Genomic DNA, 15,005 nt, shown 5'->3' on the forward strand with positions numbered 1-15,005 from the left:
TTTCCAAGAGTCTGGAACAGAGAAGTTCAGTGTAGGCCTAGGGGACCAGATTGGATGACGAGACGTCAAGCGTTGGACAGGGTGGGCGAAGATATCCGCGTATATTGGCAGGTCCGGTCGAGCGTAGACGTGGGAAATGAACTTAGATGATGCCGCATCCCGACGAATATCTGGCGGGGCGATGTTGCTAAGAACTGGCAGCCATGGAACCGGGGTGGAACAGATGGTTCCAGAAATTATCCTCATTAGCCATTCATGTATTAGAACAATTCTCTGGTTCTCTCACTCTCTGCTCTGTTCTTCTCTTTCTCTCATTAATTACAAAAAAGAAAAAGAAAAATGTGGTTCTTTCTCTAATATCCAGCATCATGTTGCCAGAGTGATGCTAGTTCTTATTTTATTTATTTATTTATTTATTTATTTGCCTCCAGGGTTCTTGCTGGAGCTCAGTGCCTGCACCATGAATCCATTGCTCCTAGAGCCTATTTTTTTCCCTTTTGTTGTCCTTGTTGTTTTATTGTTGTTGTGCTTATTATTGTTGTTGTTATTGCTGTCATTGTTGTTGGATAGGACAGAGAGAAATCAAGAGAAGAGGGGAGACAGAGAGGGGGAGAGAAAGATAGACATCTGCAGAGCTGCTTCACCACTTGTGAAGGGACCCTCTCCTTCAGGTGGGTAGCCGGGGCTCGAACTGGGATTCTTACACTGGTCCTTGCGTTTCAAGCCATGTGCGCTTAACCTGCTGTGCTGTCACCTGGTCCCCCAGAGTGATCCTATTTCTAAGCCAAGTTCTCACTAACTCAGTAAGTACATTAAATATGGAATTTGTGCCCACTTAAGTAATTCTTTATTTTCAGTACAGCCCTTTGTATAAATTTTTATTTAGCTCTAGAAATTTTCATCCCCAAATGTCTCTATATAATCTTACAATTAACTGTGTGATAGTAAAAGTGATTTGAACAATATTGCATATGTAGATAGTGTTTTATGCTTTCCCAAGAATATTTTAAAATATATTTTATTTCCATGCATTCATTTGACATGTTTATAAAGGTCACAGATCATTTGTAGTGACCTCTTTTACACAGTGCCATATTTTTTTTTTTTCCTCCAGGGTTATTGCTGGGCTCGGTGCCTGCACCATGAATCCACCGCTCCTGGAGGCCATTTTTTCCCCCTTTTGTTGCCCTTGTTGTTGTAGCCTCATTGTGGTTATTATTATTGTCATTGTTGATGTTGTTCATTGTTGGATAGGACAGAGAGAAATGGAGAGAGGAGGGGAAGACAGAGAGGGGAAGAGAAAGATAGACACCTGCAGACCTGCTTCACTGCCTGTGAAGTGACTCCCCTGCAGGTGGGGAGCCTGGGGCTCGAACCGGGATCCTTACGCCAGCCCTTGCACTTTGAGTACCATATTTTTAATGAACGACTTGGCAGAGCTATTTAAATGGACAACTCACTTTCAATTCAAATTTCGCTTGGCTTGTGTGAAAATCACTGCATAAAATAATTAAATAGAAATGGGTGTATCTGAAAGGAAAATTTTTGCATTGGGTGAACTCTTTAATTTTTGTTATACCAATTTATGTGGGTCATCTTATTAATGCAATGCTAAGTGGGGCCAGGGTAGAAAAAGAGAGGAGATAGAAGCACATTGTATAACTAAATTTATTACTCTAGTATGAACTCCACTGAGTTTGTGGTATGACCAAAAACATGGGTTCTTACTCAGATTCTTCCCATTTACATTGGGCATTTTTCTGACTCAATTTTTTTTTTTCGTGTGAGAAGTAATGCCAACGAAGTACCTACAGTGTATTTGAGAGTTTGTTGGCAAAGGAAGCATTCTTACATATAGTTTATTATTTTCAGTATCATAAAACTTTGACTGTATGACACACCCTTCCTAATAACTTCTGAAACTTTGCCAGATGACAGAGGTGCTCTGACCTAAATTTACATGATAGTCAATGGATTATAAAACTACACACCTGAAACTTATGCATTTTATAAACCAGTCTTAGCTCAATAAAGTATTTTTTTAAATTTAATTTAATTTTTATTTATTTATTCCCTTTTGTTGCCCTTGTTGTTTTATTGTTGTAGTTATTATTGTTGTTGTCGTTGTTGGATAGGACAGAGAGAAATGGAGAGAGGAGGGGAAGAAAGAGAGGAGGAGAGAAAGATAGACACCTGCAGACCTGCTTCACCGCCTGTGAGGCAACTCCCCTGCAGGTGGGGAGCCGGGGTTCGAACCGGGATCCTTATGCCGGTCCTTGTGCTTTGCGCCACCTGCGCTTAACCTGCTGCGCTACAGCCCGACTCCCTCATTTTATTTAAAGTATTTTATTTAAAAAATACTTCAGTGAAAAGCAGCTTCCATAAGGCCACTGAGGTAGTTGACATTGAAGCTAAAGATCAATCATATATCAAAAACTGAACTGGGATATTTAAAAAAAAAAAAGCTAACCCTGATTTAGTCTTTTAAGGGTACAATAAAAAGAGTTTTGCACATTTTATTTGGTGACCTGTGTGAAGAAGGAAGTCCGTTGTGAAGAAAACTTGTGTTCTGTTTTAAGTCAGGAGGAAAACGTAAAGAGATACTTAGGATGTAAAGTGAGAATTACATGTTTAATGATACAGAATCAAAGGGTTTTTATTTCCCTTCAGTCACTTTGCTAATTACAATAAATGAGCCTGTGCCCTTCAAAATGTTGAGTCTGTTTCAGCACGGGATTTTGTTGTGTTTTGTTTTTTTTCAAATCTTTTTTTAATTTAATTTTATTGATGTTTTCTGATTGCATTAGTCTTTTTAGACATATTATTGTTACTTTGATCACTTTGTTGTGGTTGCCTTATATGACTATTGTCACAAAGTTATGCACATTCCACATCTGCCCAACACAGGAATTACTATATTTCACCATTCAACAACCTAGGGCCAGAATCGGAGTTGTTTTTTGTTGTTGTTGTCACCAGAGTTGTCACTGGGGCTTGTTGCCTGTAGGACAAATATTCCACTTCCAACAGCCATTTTTCCTCTTTTTTCCTCTTTTCCTTTTTTTTATTTTATAGGACAGAGAGAAATTGAGCGGGGAGAGGAGATAGAGAGGAAGGGAGACTCCTGCAGCCCTGGTCTACTGCTTACAAAGCTTTCCCCCTGAAGGTGGGGGACCAGGAGCTTGAATCTAGGTCCATGTGCATGGTGCCTTGTGAACTTAACCAACTTAACCCGGTGCTTCATTGCCTGACCCAAAAATCAGAGTCTTTATTCAATTTGCTGTCTTCCATATTTCAGGATCTCACAAAAGGAAGGAAAATGCCTTGTAGGTAATTTCTATAATGCTGTTTTTCTAGCAATCTAGTAGAATTAGAAATCTCTCTGTGTGTGGCTCTACCATACCTCCCTCCCTTTTACCCCTCCCCCTTCCTTTCCTCATCCTTCCATCTCTCATTTATCATTTGTTGCCTGACTTGACTCAAACAGCAGTGATTTTAAAGCCATACACCTACCAGCCCCTGGCTGGCTCCCTTCTCCCTTCCAAATCAGAGTATTTTTTCCCCCAGGACCATTTGCAGTCAGCCCACCACTGCAGACCTGGGAGGTAGAGTAGGACCTAGGAGTCAAGGTGACTCATTGGGGTGACTTCAGGCTCAGAGTAGGTACTGCCCTCTCCGCCCCTGCTCCTCCTCACCTCTCATCTCCACTCACCTTCCAGTTTCTCTGGAGGGAACAGAGGCGCACACATAAATACAGACATTTCGTCACACAAAGATAGTCTGAGCTCCCAGCAGGTATTATTTTCTCTACCTGCTTTCCTGTCTGAAAATCCATTTCCACTCTGCTCCCCAAAGACCACAGCCTAAGGCTGTAAACCCAAAAGGAGCTGGAGCTGAATTGCACAGAGCAGCATGAAAGCTGCCAGTAATGACTTCTAGTTTCGAGAAAAAGAAGAAAAAAAAAGTCAGCCCAGCAAGTATGCCCATATATGTTAAAAAAAACAGATGCCCTCTTATTGTTGCTGTTTTATTATTAGCAGTAGTTATTATTAGTGTTATGATCAACATGATTATGTGATCATACTAAATACGAGACAGACTCAGCTTAACTTCATACTGTGAGATCAATTTCCTGTTCCCTGAAAGTTGACAAGACCTGGTATACACACACACACACACACACACACACACACACACACCAAAAAATAGTTAATTTTTATTCTGAGACATGTTTTATCTGTTAAATGATAACATTTTTCTCCAGACTGGGTTGTGTATTCCTACTTTATGTGATGATGTTAGCTGCTAACAAGGTTTTCCGGTCATTTTCTTTTTATCTCATGAAGTTCTAAGCTGTTTCTTGTTGAGAACAAATAAGTAACATTTAGCACTTAGTTGCATGGCATTCTGTAAATAAAAAAAGATTAGAGGAGACATGTAACTTAACCAAGGCAATATCCCACTGAAAAGTAAATATCCTACACTAAGTTAATGTCCTGTATATATTGCTGCTTATCTCTTAGGTGATACCTGGATTATAACTTAATAGCAGGGTCTTTCTCTAGACCAATAACCAGAAGTTTCTGCTGTACATATTTAGCATGCCACATGTATCTGCTTTGAGATGGGATTTTGTAAATTGCTTAATCTGGAAGCCATTCCATTATCAAAGTTCCTATGACTACTAGCATTTTTCAAGTCTGCATACCTTACTTATTAAGTGTATATCATAATCCAAGTTACTAACCTGTGCTTATTGGTTTTATGTGACAGCTTTGAATCATAGTGGTGAAGAACTAAATTCTTGGATAATAGGGACCTAAACAAAATGGTCAATGTTTTCTAGCTCTCATTTATTTTTGTGTGAGTTTAAAATAAAAACTTATCAAAGAAAAAACTAGCAATTTTTAAGCTTTAATGAAAGATAAATGAGCATCAGAAACTTGGGGAAAAGAAGAATAAGTAGTTAGAAGGAGAGGACTGTCTGTAAAGGAACTGTCTGCATATGTCATTTCTAGCAAACGTAGTGCCAAGATTTTTATTTTTAAAAATGTAAGGAAGAATTATATTAAAAAGAAAATAACCTAAGCCATTTCTAAGATATCTCTTCTGGAGCATTTCTAATCATAAACTTTAAGATACGAGGAAAACTATGGTTGCTGAGCTATACAACATATATACAGCTTCATATCTTATGTGTTTATGCATTATGTGTTATTATATACCTTGTTACCTTTCCATTATTTGAAAACACTAATAGGTAGATTTTAAATAGTATAGCACTCACTGGGATTCCATAGCAATATTATTCAAAAGCCAGTTCCAGGGGGAAGGACAGAGGGTGCTGCCTTTGCTAGGTAGCTCCTCAAGATGCTGTTATTGCATGTGTCACCAATCCGTCAGCACATTCTGTGAGTCTTTGATGAGTGTACTGAAAAATATAAGTAATAATAATAAAATTAGAGTCCCTGCCTTTTATCAGAGAATTTAGTTAAGGGAACTAGGACAGATAGAGAAATTATATTACAATGAGGGCTATATAGGTAGACTCTAATTTTAGCATTTCAGTACTCCCTTCATTTGATTTTTTTTTTTTTTTTTACAAATTCTTATTCATCACAGCCTGGCAGGTGGTACAGTGATTAAAGCACTGATCTCTCAGGGATAAGATCCTGAGTTCAGTCCCCAGCATTTCATGTGCTTGGGTACTAACTCAATGTGTGTGTGAAAAAGTTTTTAAAATTCATTCAACAAATCTTTGCTGAATATTTAGCCTTTTGGGGTCTCCAGGGTTCAAAGGTAACCTAGATGTCACTCTTACTCATAGTGAATCTACAGGGTACATGGAACCTAAACACTGCTATACTATTAATTGTAGCACAAAAGAGAAGTAAAAAGAGTCATGAAAGTAGAACTCAAAGAACAAATAAAGGAACTGGTATCATGTTTATCATAAATTTAAGTACATAGGTTTAAAAAAACTGAAAATGGAAGAAAATAACTTTTCAGATGGGAACAAATGTGCTTAAGAGCAAGCTTGACTAGAACAATGACACATGAAAAGAATTCATAAGGAAAATGTTTGTAAAAATATTTGGGGAGCTACCTCTGAACAAATACACCACTCAACTTTAGAGTCCATTCTGTTTTATAAGCACTAGGAAGCCATCTAGAGTACTCTAGGAGTTTAACTGATTTGGAGCAATGTTTTAAACACATAAAAATCAGCCAATTCTTTGAAATCTCAGTGTTCATCTTTAACTCAGTCATTATATTGAAACTTTTTCTCAAGCCTATGCAAAATCTTTATGTGTGAATTAGCTTACAATAAAAGACCACAGTTGGTGTTTTGGTGTGGCTCCACTCAAGTCTAGACCATGTCTTCTGTTTCTTTGCGTCCATTTGTTGTTGTTGTTGTTGTTTCTATGAATCTGTATCATAAAACTTTTCCTGAGTATTCCAGTATTTCACCTATAAGGAAGTAGAGAATTTTGTCTCACTATTATATACTTGGATCAAAAGAAATGCAACAGACAGAAAATACCAGATTGAACTTATTTGGATAGATCACTGAAAAGAGCATGAACTTTTGCATGTCTTGTGTATCTTAAGTTTTTAATAAGCATGTGTCAAATGAATTAGTCAGCCAAAGAAAAGCCAACAAAATTATTTTTGAGTCCTGAAATAATAGGTTCCTCCCCCCCAATGATTTTGTTTTGACTTGTTTTAAATATCTTAATTTAAAGTATCTTAAATTGGACATATTATGAAATGGTAAAAGATCTTCAAAGTCATTTAATTTTCAATAGCAGTATTAATACCCATAATGTTTTACCATTTACACAGTATTTTTATGTTAGTGAATGAGCATATTGCCAAAACTCAACATTTTTATTGGATGGGTGAATAAGTGCATGAACAAAGTATGAATGAGTGAATTTCACTGAATTTTTAGATTGGACTAGTAATTGAATGGGGCAACATTATTTCTTACATTACAGATAAGAAAAGTGAGGCTCACATTATATCTGAAGAAATCTAGCATTTATTTTATTTTGTTTTGTTTTATTTTTCCTCCAGGGTTACCTCTGGGGCTCGATGCCCGCATTACTAATCCACTGCTCCTAGTGGCTTGTTTTTTTTTTTTCTTTTCTTCTTTTGTTGTTGTTGATGTTTTTCATTTTATTGGATAAGACAGAAATAGAGAAGGTAGGGGAGATAAGGGAGGAGAGATATACCTGCAGACCTGCTCCACCACTTGTGAAGCAACCCCCCCCCCCCACACACACACACACACAGGTGAGGAGCCAGGGCCTTGAACCAGAATCCTTAAGTGGGTCCTTAACTATGTGTTCTTAACCTGGTGCACCACTGCCCAACCTCCAGCAATTAAATTTTCTGTTCTGACTTCCATTACACTTTTCTTCTACGTAGTACCATATCTGTTATATAATTTCATTCTATGTTGTATGTATAATGCAGTGCCACTCATCCGTAGAGCCCTGCTTAAAAACATGAAGTAATCTAACTCTTTCCTTTGCTTTTTAAGCACAGCCTGAAGTCTTTTTACTTTGAAATGTTTCTTCTCTCTTTGTTCCCATTCTATTCACACCAGCCTTGGCCAGGCAGTCATAACTATAGGTTGTTGTATCATCCTGTAAGCAGCTTCTTGAAATGTTCCATAAAGACATCTCTGGAGATTCTGATCTTTTGCATTGACACTAGGAAAGAAAGCAGATTTGTGACAAGATACCTGAATAACAAACAAATCTCTCATGAATGTTTGAACTGTTACTTTCTTTTGGGCTCACAGCATTAGAACTTCCTCTGCTTATCTTAACTCTGTCTTTTCCTCAAAGTCTGACTTCAAATCAAATGAGTTTTAGACACTCCTAATTTCTCATGAATCAGTAAGATTTCTAGAATGGGGAAATTCAGTAATAGAGGCTGCACAAGGAAGCAGCTCTGTGTCATATATTTATGTCCCTCCTTTCAGGAGTAAGAAATTATTCGTTGCTAAATTATATGATATGGGTTATTAAAGACCGTTAGAAACATGCAGTAATTACTGATATTATATTCTCGGGGAGGAGTTCTCTTAATTGTTATACCCTGTAAAGAGATTTGATAATATATATTCAAACTATTACATATCATGCATTAATTCTGTGCAACCCGAATTACAATGTTAGGCTGTATTATTTGACACAACAATCGCTGCTGGAGTTCACATTGTAGATGAAAGATAGTCCCTGTGTTGCCTGTTCTCTTTTAACACATGTGTTTATATTAATGGCATGGTTGAATCCATTCCTTTAAAATTATATTGCACTTTAAACTTGCATTTAGTCAAAATTGACATCCAATGTGTGGGGACCCATATTAAGTTTACCATTAACTTAAAGAGTCATCTGTCTGTTTGCTAAAATGTAACATTTGTGAATTCTAGCATATCCAAAGCTAGGTAATGAGATTGAAAAGTAGGTCTTAAATGTTGCATTAATTTGTGAATTTTAGCTCATGACTTACTAGCTTTAGGGAAATTTTCTGTGGTTGCAACCTAGCGTTGTATTTATATGATTACGTTGTTGGCTCCACTATTATTCTGGTTTAGAAGAAAATATTTGCACCACAAATCTAGTGGCAGGAGTCCTCTGGTCACCTATGACTTCCCCCAAAATGTGGTTATACTGCATACTGTGAAATTGGAAAATCTGTTCTGTGTGTGTTCTAATGGATGTAACGGTCATTAAGTATATGAGTCTTCTGACGTTGTAATCAGATGTGATTCAGTCTGTTAAATATCCATGAAACAACATCTGCTTCACAGAGTGACCTTCTGCTAAAGAATACTTAGCATCTATTAGTAGATCATAGTGCAGATTTGCCTTGTTTGAAATGCACCAAACTAGAGTACTCTACTGCTGTTTAGCAACTAGCTCGTAATAATTTATTGCAGTTAAATAAAGCTTAAAAAAACTCCATTAAATAATTATAGGGATTATATGCATTTCGAAAACCTTTGTGTTCTACTGAAATTACCCATTTAATTTCAGGGTTGGTTTGTTAAAAAAAAAGCTGAAATCTAAAGGCACATTAGGGGAGCTGTCAGGTGCTGTTTTCTGTAGGTGTTAATAAAACCAGATGAAAAAAAAAAACTGAAACAAATTAAAACCAAAAGCAATTTTACCATCTGTTGTATATTAATTAGAACTTTGTGTATCAAGGGTAAACTTGCTCTTAGAGAATGTCACTGAACACACGCTTAATAGAATAATATGCAAATTTATTAGGTTATGGATTTATCTGCTTTTTTTAATTCTAATACCTCTTACAGCAGTGCCCCATGAAATTGGTGGTGTGTGTATATATATGTCCACATGAACATGTATGGATAAATGGATTTTCTTTCTTTCTTTTTTTTTTTCAGAGCAACCTGCAAACACCCAAGGCCAGTCCACCCTGCAGCCTTTGCCTCCTTCCCACAAGCAGCACTCTGCACAGCATCATCCATCCATCACTTCTCTCAATAGAAATTCCCTGACCAATAGAAGGAACCAGAGTCCGGCCCCGCCGGCTGCTTTGCCCGCCGAGCTGCAAACCACACCCGAGTCCGTCCAGCTGCAGGACAGCTGGGTCCTTGGCAGTAATGTACCACTGGAAAGCAGGTAACTTTTCAAGTGGTTTTTTTTTTTCCTTGATTAAAGTTCATAGAATTTATTCCATAATTACAAATTCCCACTTACACAACTTCCTGGATAAGGTTGACAGAATACATTCATATCTACTAATTCCTTCATAACTCTATGCTTTGGGAGAAAGGATACTTTAAAAAAACATTTTAGTGAAGAAATGACTTATAAGTGTATGTATTTTAGGGGGATGATTGCATCCTTTTTTTGTTTCATTTTTATTTATTAACTAATTAATTTATTAGCCATCACAGTTATTACTAGGAATCAGTCCCTGCATTGCGTCTATCTACCATTCCTAGTGGCTCTTTCCTTTTTTCTTTTTCTTTCCTTTTGACAGAAGGGTAGAAGGATACTGGGGGCGGAGGGGTGACAGAGGAAGAGAGAGACAGAAAGATTCACACCCTTCTTAAAAGAAATTTAAGGACTTCTCACTGCCTTGTCTGTTCTCGTTTTGTTAATTTATACCCCACATATTAGCTCAGTAACCCTTTGCTCACTAATATAAATTCACTGCTATAGTCTATGTTCTATCTCCTCTAAGAACAGTTTCAAATAATTGATACTTTTTGAATTGCTAGGCCAGTGGACTTTTCCCTTTTTACCACACATTCCGTACTTTACAAGAGCTTAAATTGCTTCAGGGATTTTTTTTCTTTATTAATTATTTTTCTTATCTGCAAATTGTCAGGAAGGAGGAGAAAGGAATGAAGATGTCAGATGTGATTATCATGCCCCTCTAGCTAGATGTCATAAAATTCTACAGTATTGGGCTGGAAAGATAGTGCAGAAGTTTATTCAACAGGCTTTATGCCTGAGGGTCTGAAGTCCCAAGTTCAGTTTCTACCACCACTAAAAAACCCGAGTTGAACAGTGTTCTGGCTAAAGGGAAACAAACAAATAAAATAACTTCTATAGTATTTATTAGGTTCTAGATATCCCTGCTTTCATACTTGTTCTATGGCAACATAAAATATAGTACATTCCAAATTATAATATTCAGGCATCAATTAGATGACCATTGATTGGAAACTTTTTTTTAAATTATATCGGGGGATTAATGGCTTACAGTTGACAGTAAAATACAATAGTTAGTACATGCATAGCATTTCCCAGTTCTCCACATAACAATTTAACCCTCACTAGGTACTCCTCTGCCATCATGTTCCAGGATCTGAACCCCCACCCCCTACCCCAGTGTCTTTTACTTCGGTAAAATGTACCAACTCCAGTCCAAGTTCTGCTTACTATTTTCCTTTCTGATCATTGAAGATATTTTCATTTTCTTGTAATTCAAAGGAATTAAGTCCTATGCACTCACTATATCTCTAGCATTGTTTCTTGCATTTTGTTTATCCTCAGGCAGTTCTACTTAGGAATTCTTCTGACAAACTGAAATCTTCATCGTCAAAAATTCTGTCCTCTTGATTTTTAGTCATACAACCAGTAATTTATATAAAGTATTCTTCCCTTTTTAATTTGCTCTCCATGGAATTCTCTCAGACTTTCCTTCTAGAAGCTTCACCAGCTAGCTCAGTGCTCTTTTCCTCTGTTCTTTGTTAGCTCCATGAGGTTCATAAATTGTGACTTTTTTTTAGCCCAGACTGACCTACAAGTGGCACTCAACTCATAGAAAAGTATACATCAATTGGTCAAATGTATGGTGCAGGGCAAAAACTAGATTTACAGAGGTAAACATAATGCAGGATACACAGATATAGACCTATATATAAAATTTATGTCATCTGCATAGAAAGATACAGTTGATAGCACTGCATCTGGAACCTATGTAATAAGTCGATGTTACTTCAATGACTTTTTCTTATTAGTGAAACTCAAGAAAATGGAATCAAAGATCTTGTGTATATATCAAGCCACTGGGTTGCCTCCACGGTCTGTATGTTTTGTTTTCATATAGAGAGAACAACAGAAAGAAGAAAAGGTGAGACAGAGACATCACTGCTCCACCATTCACAAAGACCCCTTTAAGGGCTAGGTGGTGGCATACCTGGTTAAGTGCACACACTACAAAGACCCCCTTTTTAAAAAAATGTTTATTTATTTATTCCCTTTTGTTGCCCTTGTTTTCTTGTTGTAGTTCTTATTGTTGTTGTTACTGATGTTGCTGTTAGATAGGACAGAGAGAAATGGAGAGAGGAGGGGGAGACAGAGAGGGGGAGAGAAAGCTAGACACCTGCAGACCTGCTTCACCACCTGTGAAGCAATTCCTCTATAGGTGGGGAGCTGGGGGCTTGAACCAGGATCCTTCTGCCAGTCCTTGCGCTTTGCGCCACGTGTGCTTAACCTGCTGCGTCACTGCCCGACTCCCCAAAGACCCCTTTAATCTTGGACATGGTACTTCCACTGGTGCCAGTGATAAAACTTAGGTCCTGGTATAGTAAGGCATGTACTCTACTGATTGAGCTGTTGCCCATCTCCTAATTTTTTTTTTTAATAAGTATGGATCAGGGCCAGGGAAGTTTCTTTTTTTTTTTTTTTTAAAGATTTTATTTATTTATTAATGAGAAAGATAGGAGGAGAGAGAGAAAGAACCAGACATCACTCTGGTACATGTGCTGCCGGGGATTTAACTCAGGACCTCATGCTTGAGAGTCCAATGCTTTATCCACTGTGCCACCTCCCGGACCACCAAGGAAGTTTCTTAACAGATAAACTTATACCTTTCATGGGCTCAATCCTGAGCTCAATCCTGCTACTACATGAGAGCACCAAGGGCAAGACAAGTGGAACGTCATAAATGGTGAGCTGGTATGTTGGTTCTCTACTACTTTCCTCCTCTCTTTATCATAAAAATGTGAAATAAAAGTTAGGTTTGGGAGTTGGTGTAGCAGTGGAAATCACATATGAAAGACCCTGTGTTTATTCTGTGGTATCTCATTAAAAAATAATATAGACCGGGGCCCAGAGGTGGTGCACCTGGTTGAGCACATATGTTATAGTTCTTAAGGACCCAGGTTTGAGCCCCCGATCCCTGTCTTCAGGGGGAAAGCTTCACGAGTGGTGAAGCAGGGCTGCAGGTGTGTCTGTCTCTCTCATAACCCCCCTTCTCTTTCCTTCCTTCCCTCCTTCCCTCCCTTCTCTTGGTTTCTAGCTGTCTCTATCCAATAAATAAAGATAATATATATTATATATATCAATAAGAGCCATTTTTACCTGATCTATTTTATTACTAAGTATTTCCAAGTACCCCCCAAAAAAATTTATCCTGCTTAGTCCTGTGAAAGCCTCAACAGGCCTAAGAAACTATTTCTACCTCTTTGACCTCCTATTAGCAGCATTGCAGCAGCTTCCCTGACACTCTTATTAGTATTTATTTCTTCTCTGACCTAAACTTTCCTAAGCATGGAAAGGAAAAAAGTCACCATGACATATAAACAAAACAAAAACAAAAGATAAAATGAGGATTCTGGAGCCCAGTGGAGAACTACTTCCTAAATGCGAAGCCCTATAGAAGCCTTAGCTATTGTCCACATTTAAATTAATTTCTAGATGAAGAAAAGGGTCTCACCATGAAGAAATTGCTAGTTTTTGTTATTAAATGCATGCTCTGAGTCAGTTCTACCCTGAGAAGAGGCTAACAGGAGGTCCTCACAGTTAGATGTCAATAATAAAAATCCTTGTGTTTTCTTTTACTCTTGACCTAAGAACAAGGTTCCTAAGAACTCTTATCTTCTTAGAGTGTCAGCCAAGAGTAGTTGGGTTGTATTATTTACTTGGTATTATTGAACATGCTTCTGGGAGAAATTAGAAAAGTCCAAGAGAAGTAGCATATCCTTCTTCACCTAAGACAAAGAGTCATGTATACAAAGTTTTTTTTTTCCTGAGAAAGACAGCACACAGTTAAATTTACCCAGTATAATTAATAAGCGCACGCTGAACAACTAATCAACACAGATTCACTATCATCATTTAGAAAAAATTGTATTAGGAAAAAAGTAATTTTCCAGTTGAGTCATCAAATTGAATATGGATAATTGTAGTTGACAATAATTGTTTTGACAAATATTTATGAAATATGTCAAGTTAAATCATCAGAAATGTGTTTAATTTTAGAGATGATGTATTGCTGTGAGTGCCAGTTGGAGAACTGGTAGTCCTTGAAGCCATGTCTTACACTGAAGAGAGATGGAATGATTTTGGAGAGTAGTGGAATGTATTCTTATAGTTTTTCCTGTTGCACTAATGAATTTTTGTAGGTGACAGGAAAGTAAGTAAGTGGTTAGAGGATCATCCATTGTAGCTGTCGTAAAATTTTGGGCTGGCTTCTCTATATTTAGACTATATAATAAACCATTTTCTAGGCAAGTCATTATTGAGGTTTTTCTTCCATTTTCAAGCAGTACCATAAGTGAATAATAAACTGAATCACATTTTCTAGTTTTATGATTTGATGTAGAAAGAAAACCTGCCAGTTATTATTATTTCACTAACATACGTGTGAAGGAAAATGGACCCAAAGTGTGGATCTTGCTAAAATTTTAAGACCTGTACTATAGTTTTACTGTTTTCTCATTTTCCAGTATTCACATTTTATAATATTGCTAACCAAAAGAAATGGTATTACAGCTCACAGGTCCTCAGTGAATCATCCTACACAGTGATGTGAAAATCTCACACTGTATGACACAGTTCTACTGTGGTTTCTTTAATAGTCTCGCTTGGTTGGAACTCTTGAGGTGAAGAACCAGCCTTATTTATCATTGATTTTTCTTTTTTCAGTTAAGGTTTCCTATTGAGTATGATTCTTAGGCTCAGTTTCAGCTATATTAACAACTTTATCCTGATCCACGTCTGCTTTTAACTAGTTTTTAATCTCGTGTCTAGTTCCGTCTTTAGCAATTATTTCTAATTATACATCTACTAATTTGACGGGTTCTCAAGTTTCTGGAAATGTCATTTAAAGGAGGCAAAGTAGAAAGTAAGAAATTCAGTTATGTGTAGGTAACAATCTCTATTTTTCTCTTCATCTATTTCCCTCTTTTCTTTTCAGCATAAATTGATAATTGCTGCTTAGAAATGACATGTAATAATCCCTGAGAATCTTGGTAATTTGTGTATATAAGAGTTTATGTGAATTGCTAGAGAAAACATAAAAGATTTCCTACCTTTCCAGATCTGTTTCATGGAGCTCTCATTTTGATTTAAAAAGCAGTTTTTCACCAGCAGTTTCTTGCTTTCATAAAAATGTTTATATTTCGGGAGTCGGGCGGTAGCACAGCTGGTTAAGCGCACTTGGGGCAAAGCGCAAGGACCAGCATAAGGATGCGGGTTCGAGCCCCAGCTCCCCACCTG

The 15,005-nt window shown here is 37.3% G+C and overlaps 1 protein-coding gene and 1 long non-coding RNA gene across 6 annotated transcripts in view; one reads left to right on the top strand and one right to left on the bottom strand.

The window, feature by feature from the left end:
* TENM3 (teneurin transmembrane protein 3) overlaps positions 1-15,005 on the top strand; it is a 1,349,345-nt gene that overhangs the window by 1,105,025 nt on the left and 229,315 nt on the right. For all 5 annotated transcript variants that reach the window (XM_060184664.1, XM_060184667.1, XM_060184671.1 and 2 more), the window contains one exon: positions 9,431-9,668. In XM_060184664.1, coding sequence (XP_060040647.1) covers positions 9,431-9,668 — 238 coding nt within the window. The remainder of the gene's footprint in view (positions 1-9,430; positions 9,669-15,005) is intronic.
* The window catches only part of LOC132536602 (uncharacterized), a 204,079-nt gene continuing 191,110 nt past the window's right edge, over positions 2,037-15,005 (bottom strand). The window contains exon 2 of the long non-coding RNA XR_009548110.1: positions 2,037-2,224. This is a non-coding gene — a long non-coding RNA (uncharacterized LOC132536602). The remainder of the gene's footprint in view (positions 2,225-15,005) is intronic.

Source organism: Erinaceus europaeus, chromosome 2 (genome assembly GCF_950295315.1).
Source record: "Erinaceus europaeus chromosome 2, mEriEur2.1, whole genome shotgun sequence".
Classification (NCBI taxonomy): domain Eukaryota; kingdom Metazoa; phylum Chordata; class Mammalia; order Eulipotyphla; family Erinaceidae; genus Erinaceus; species Erinaceus europaeus.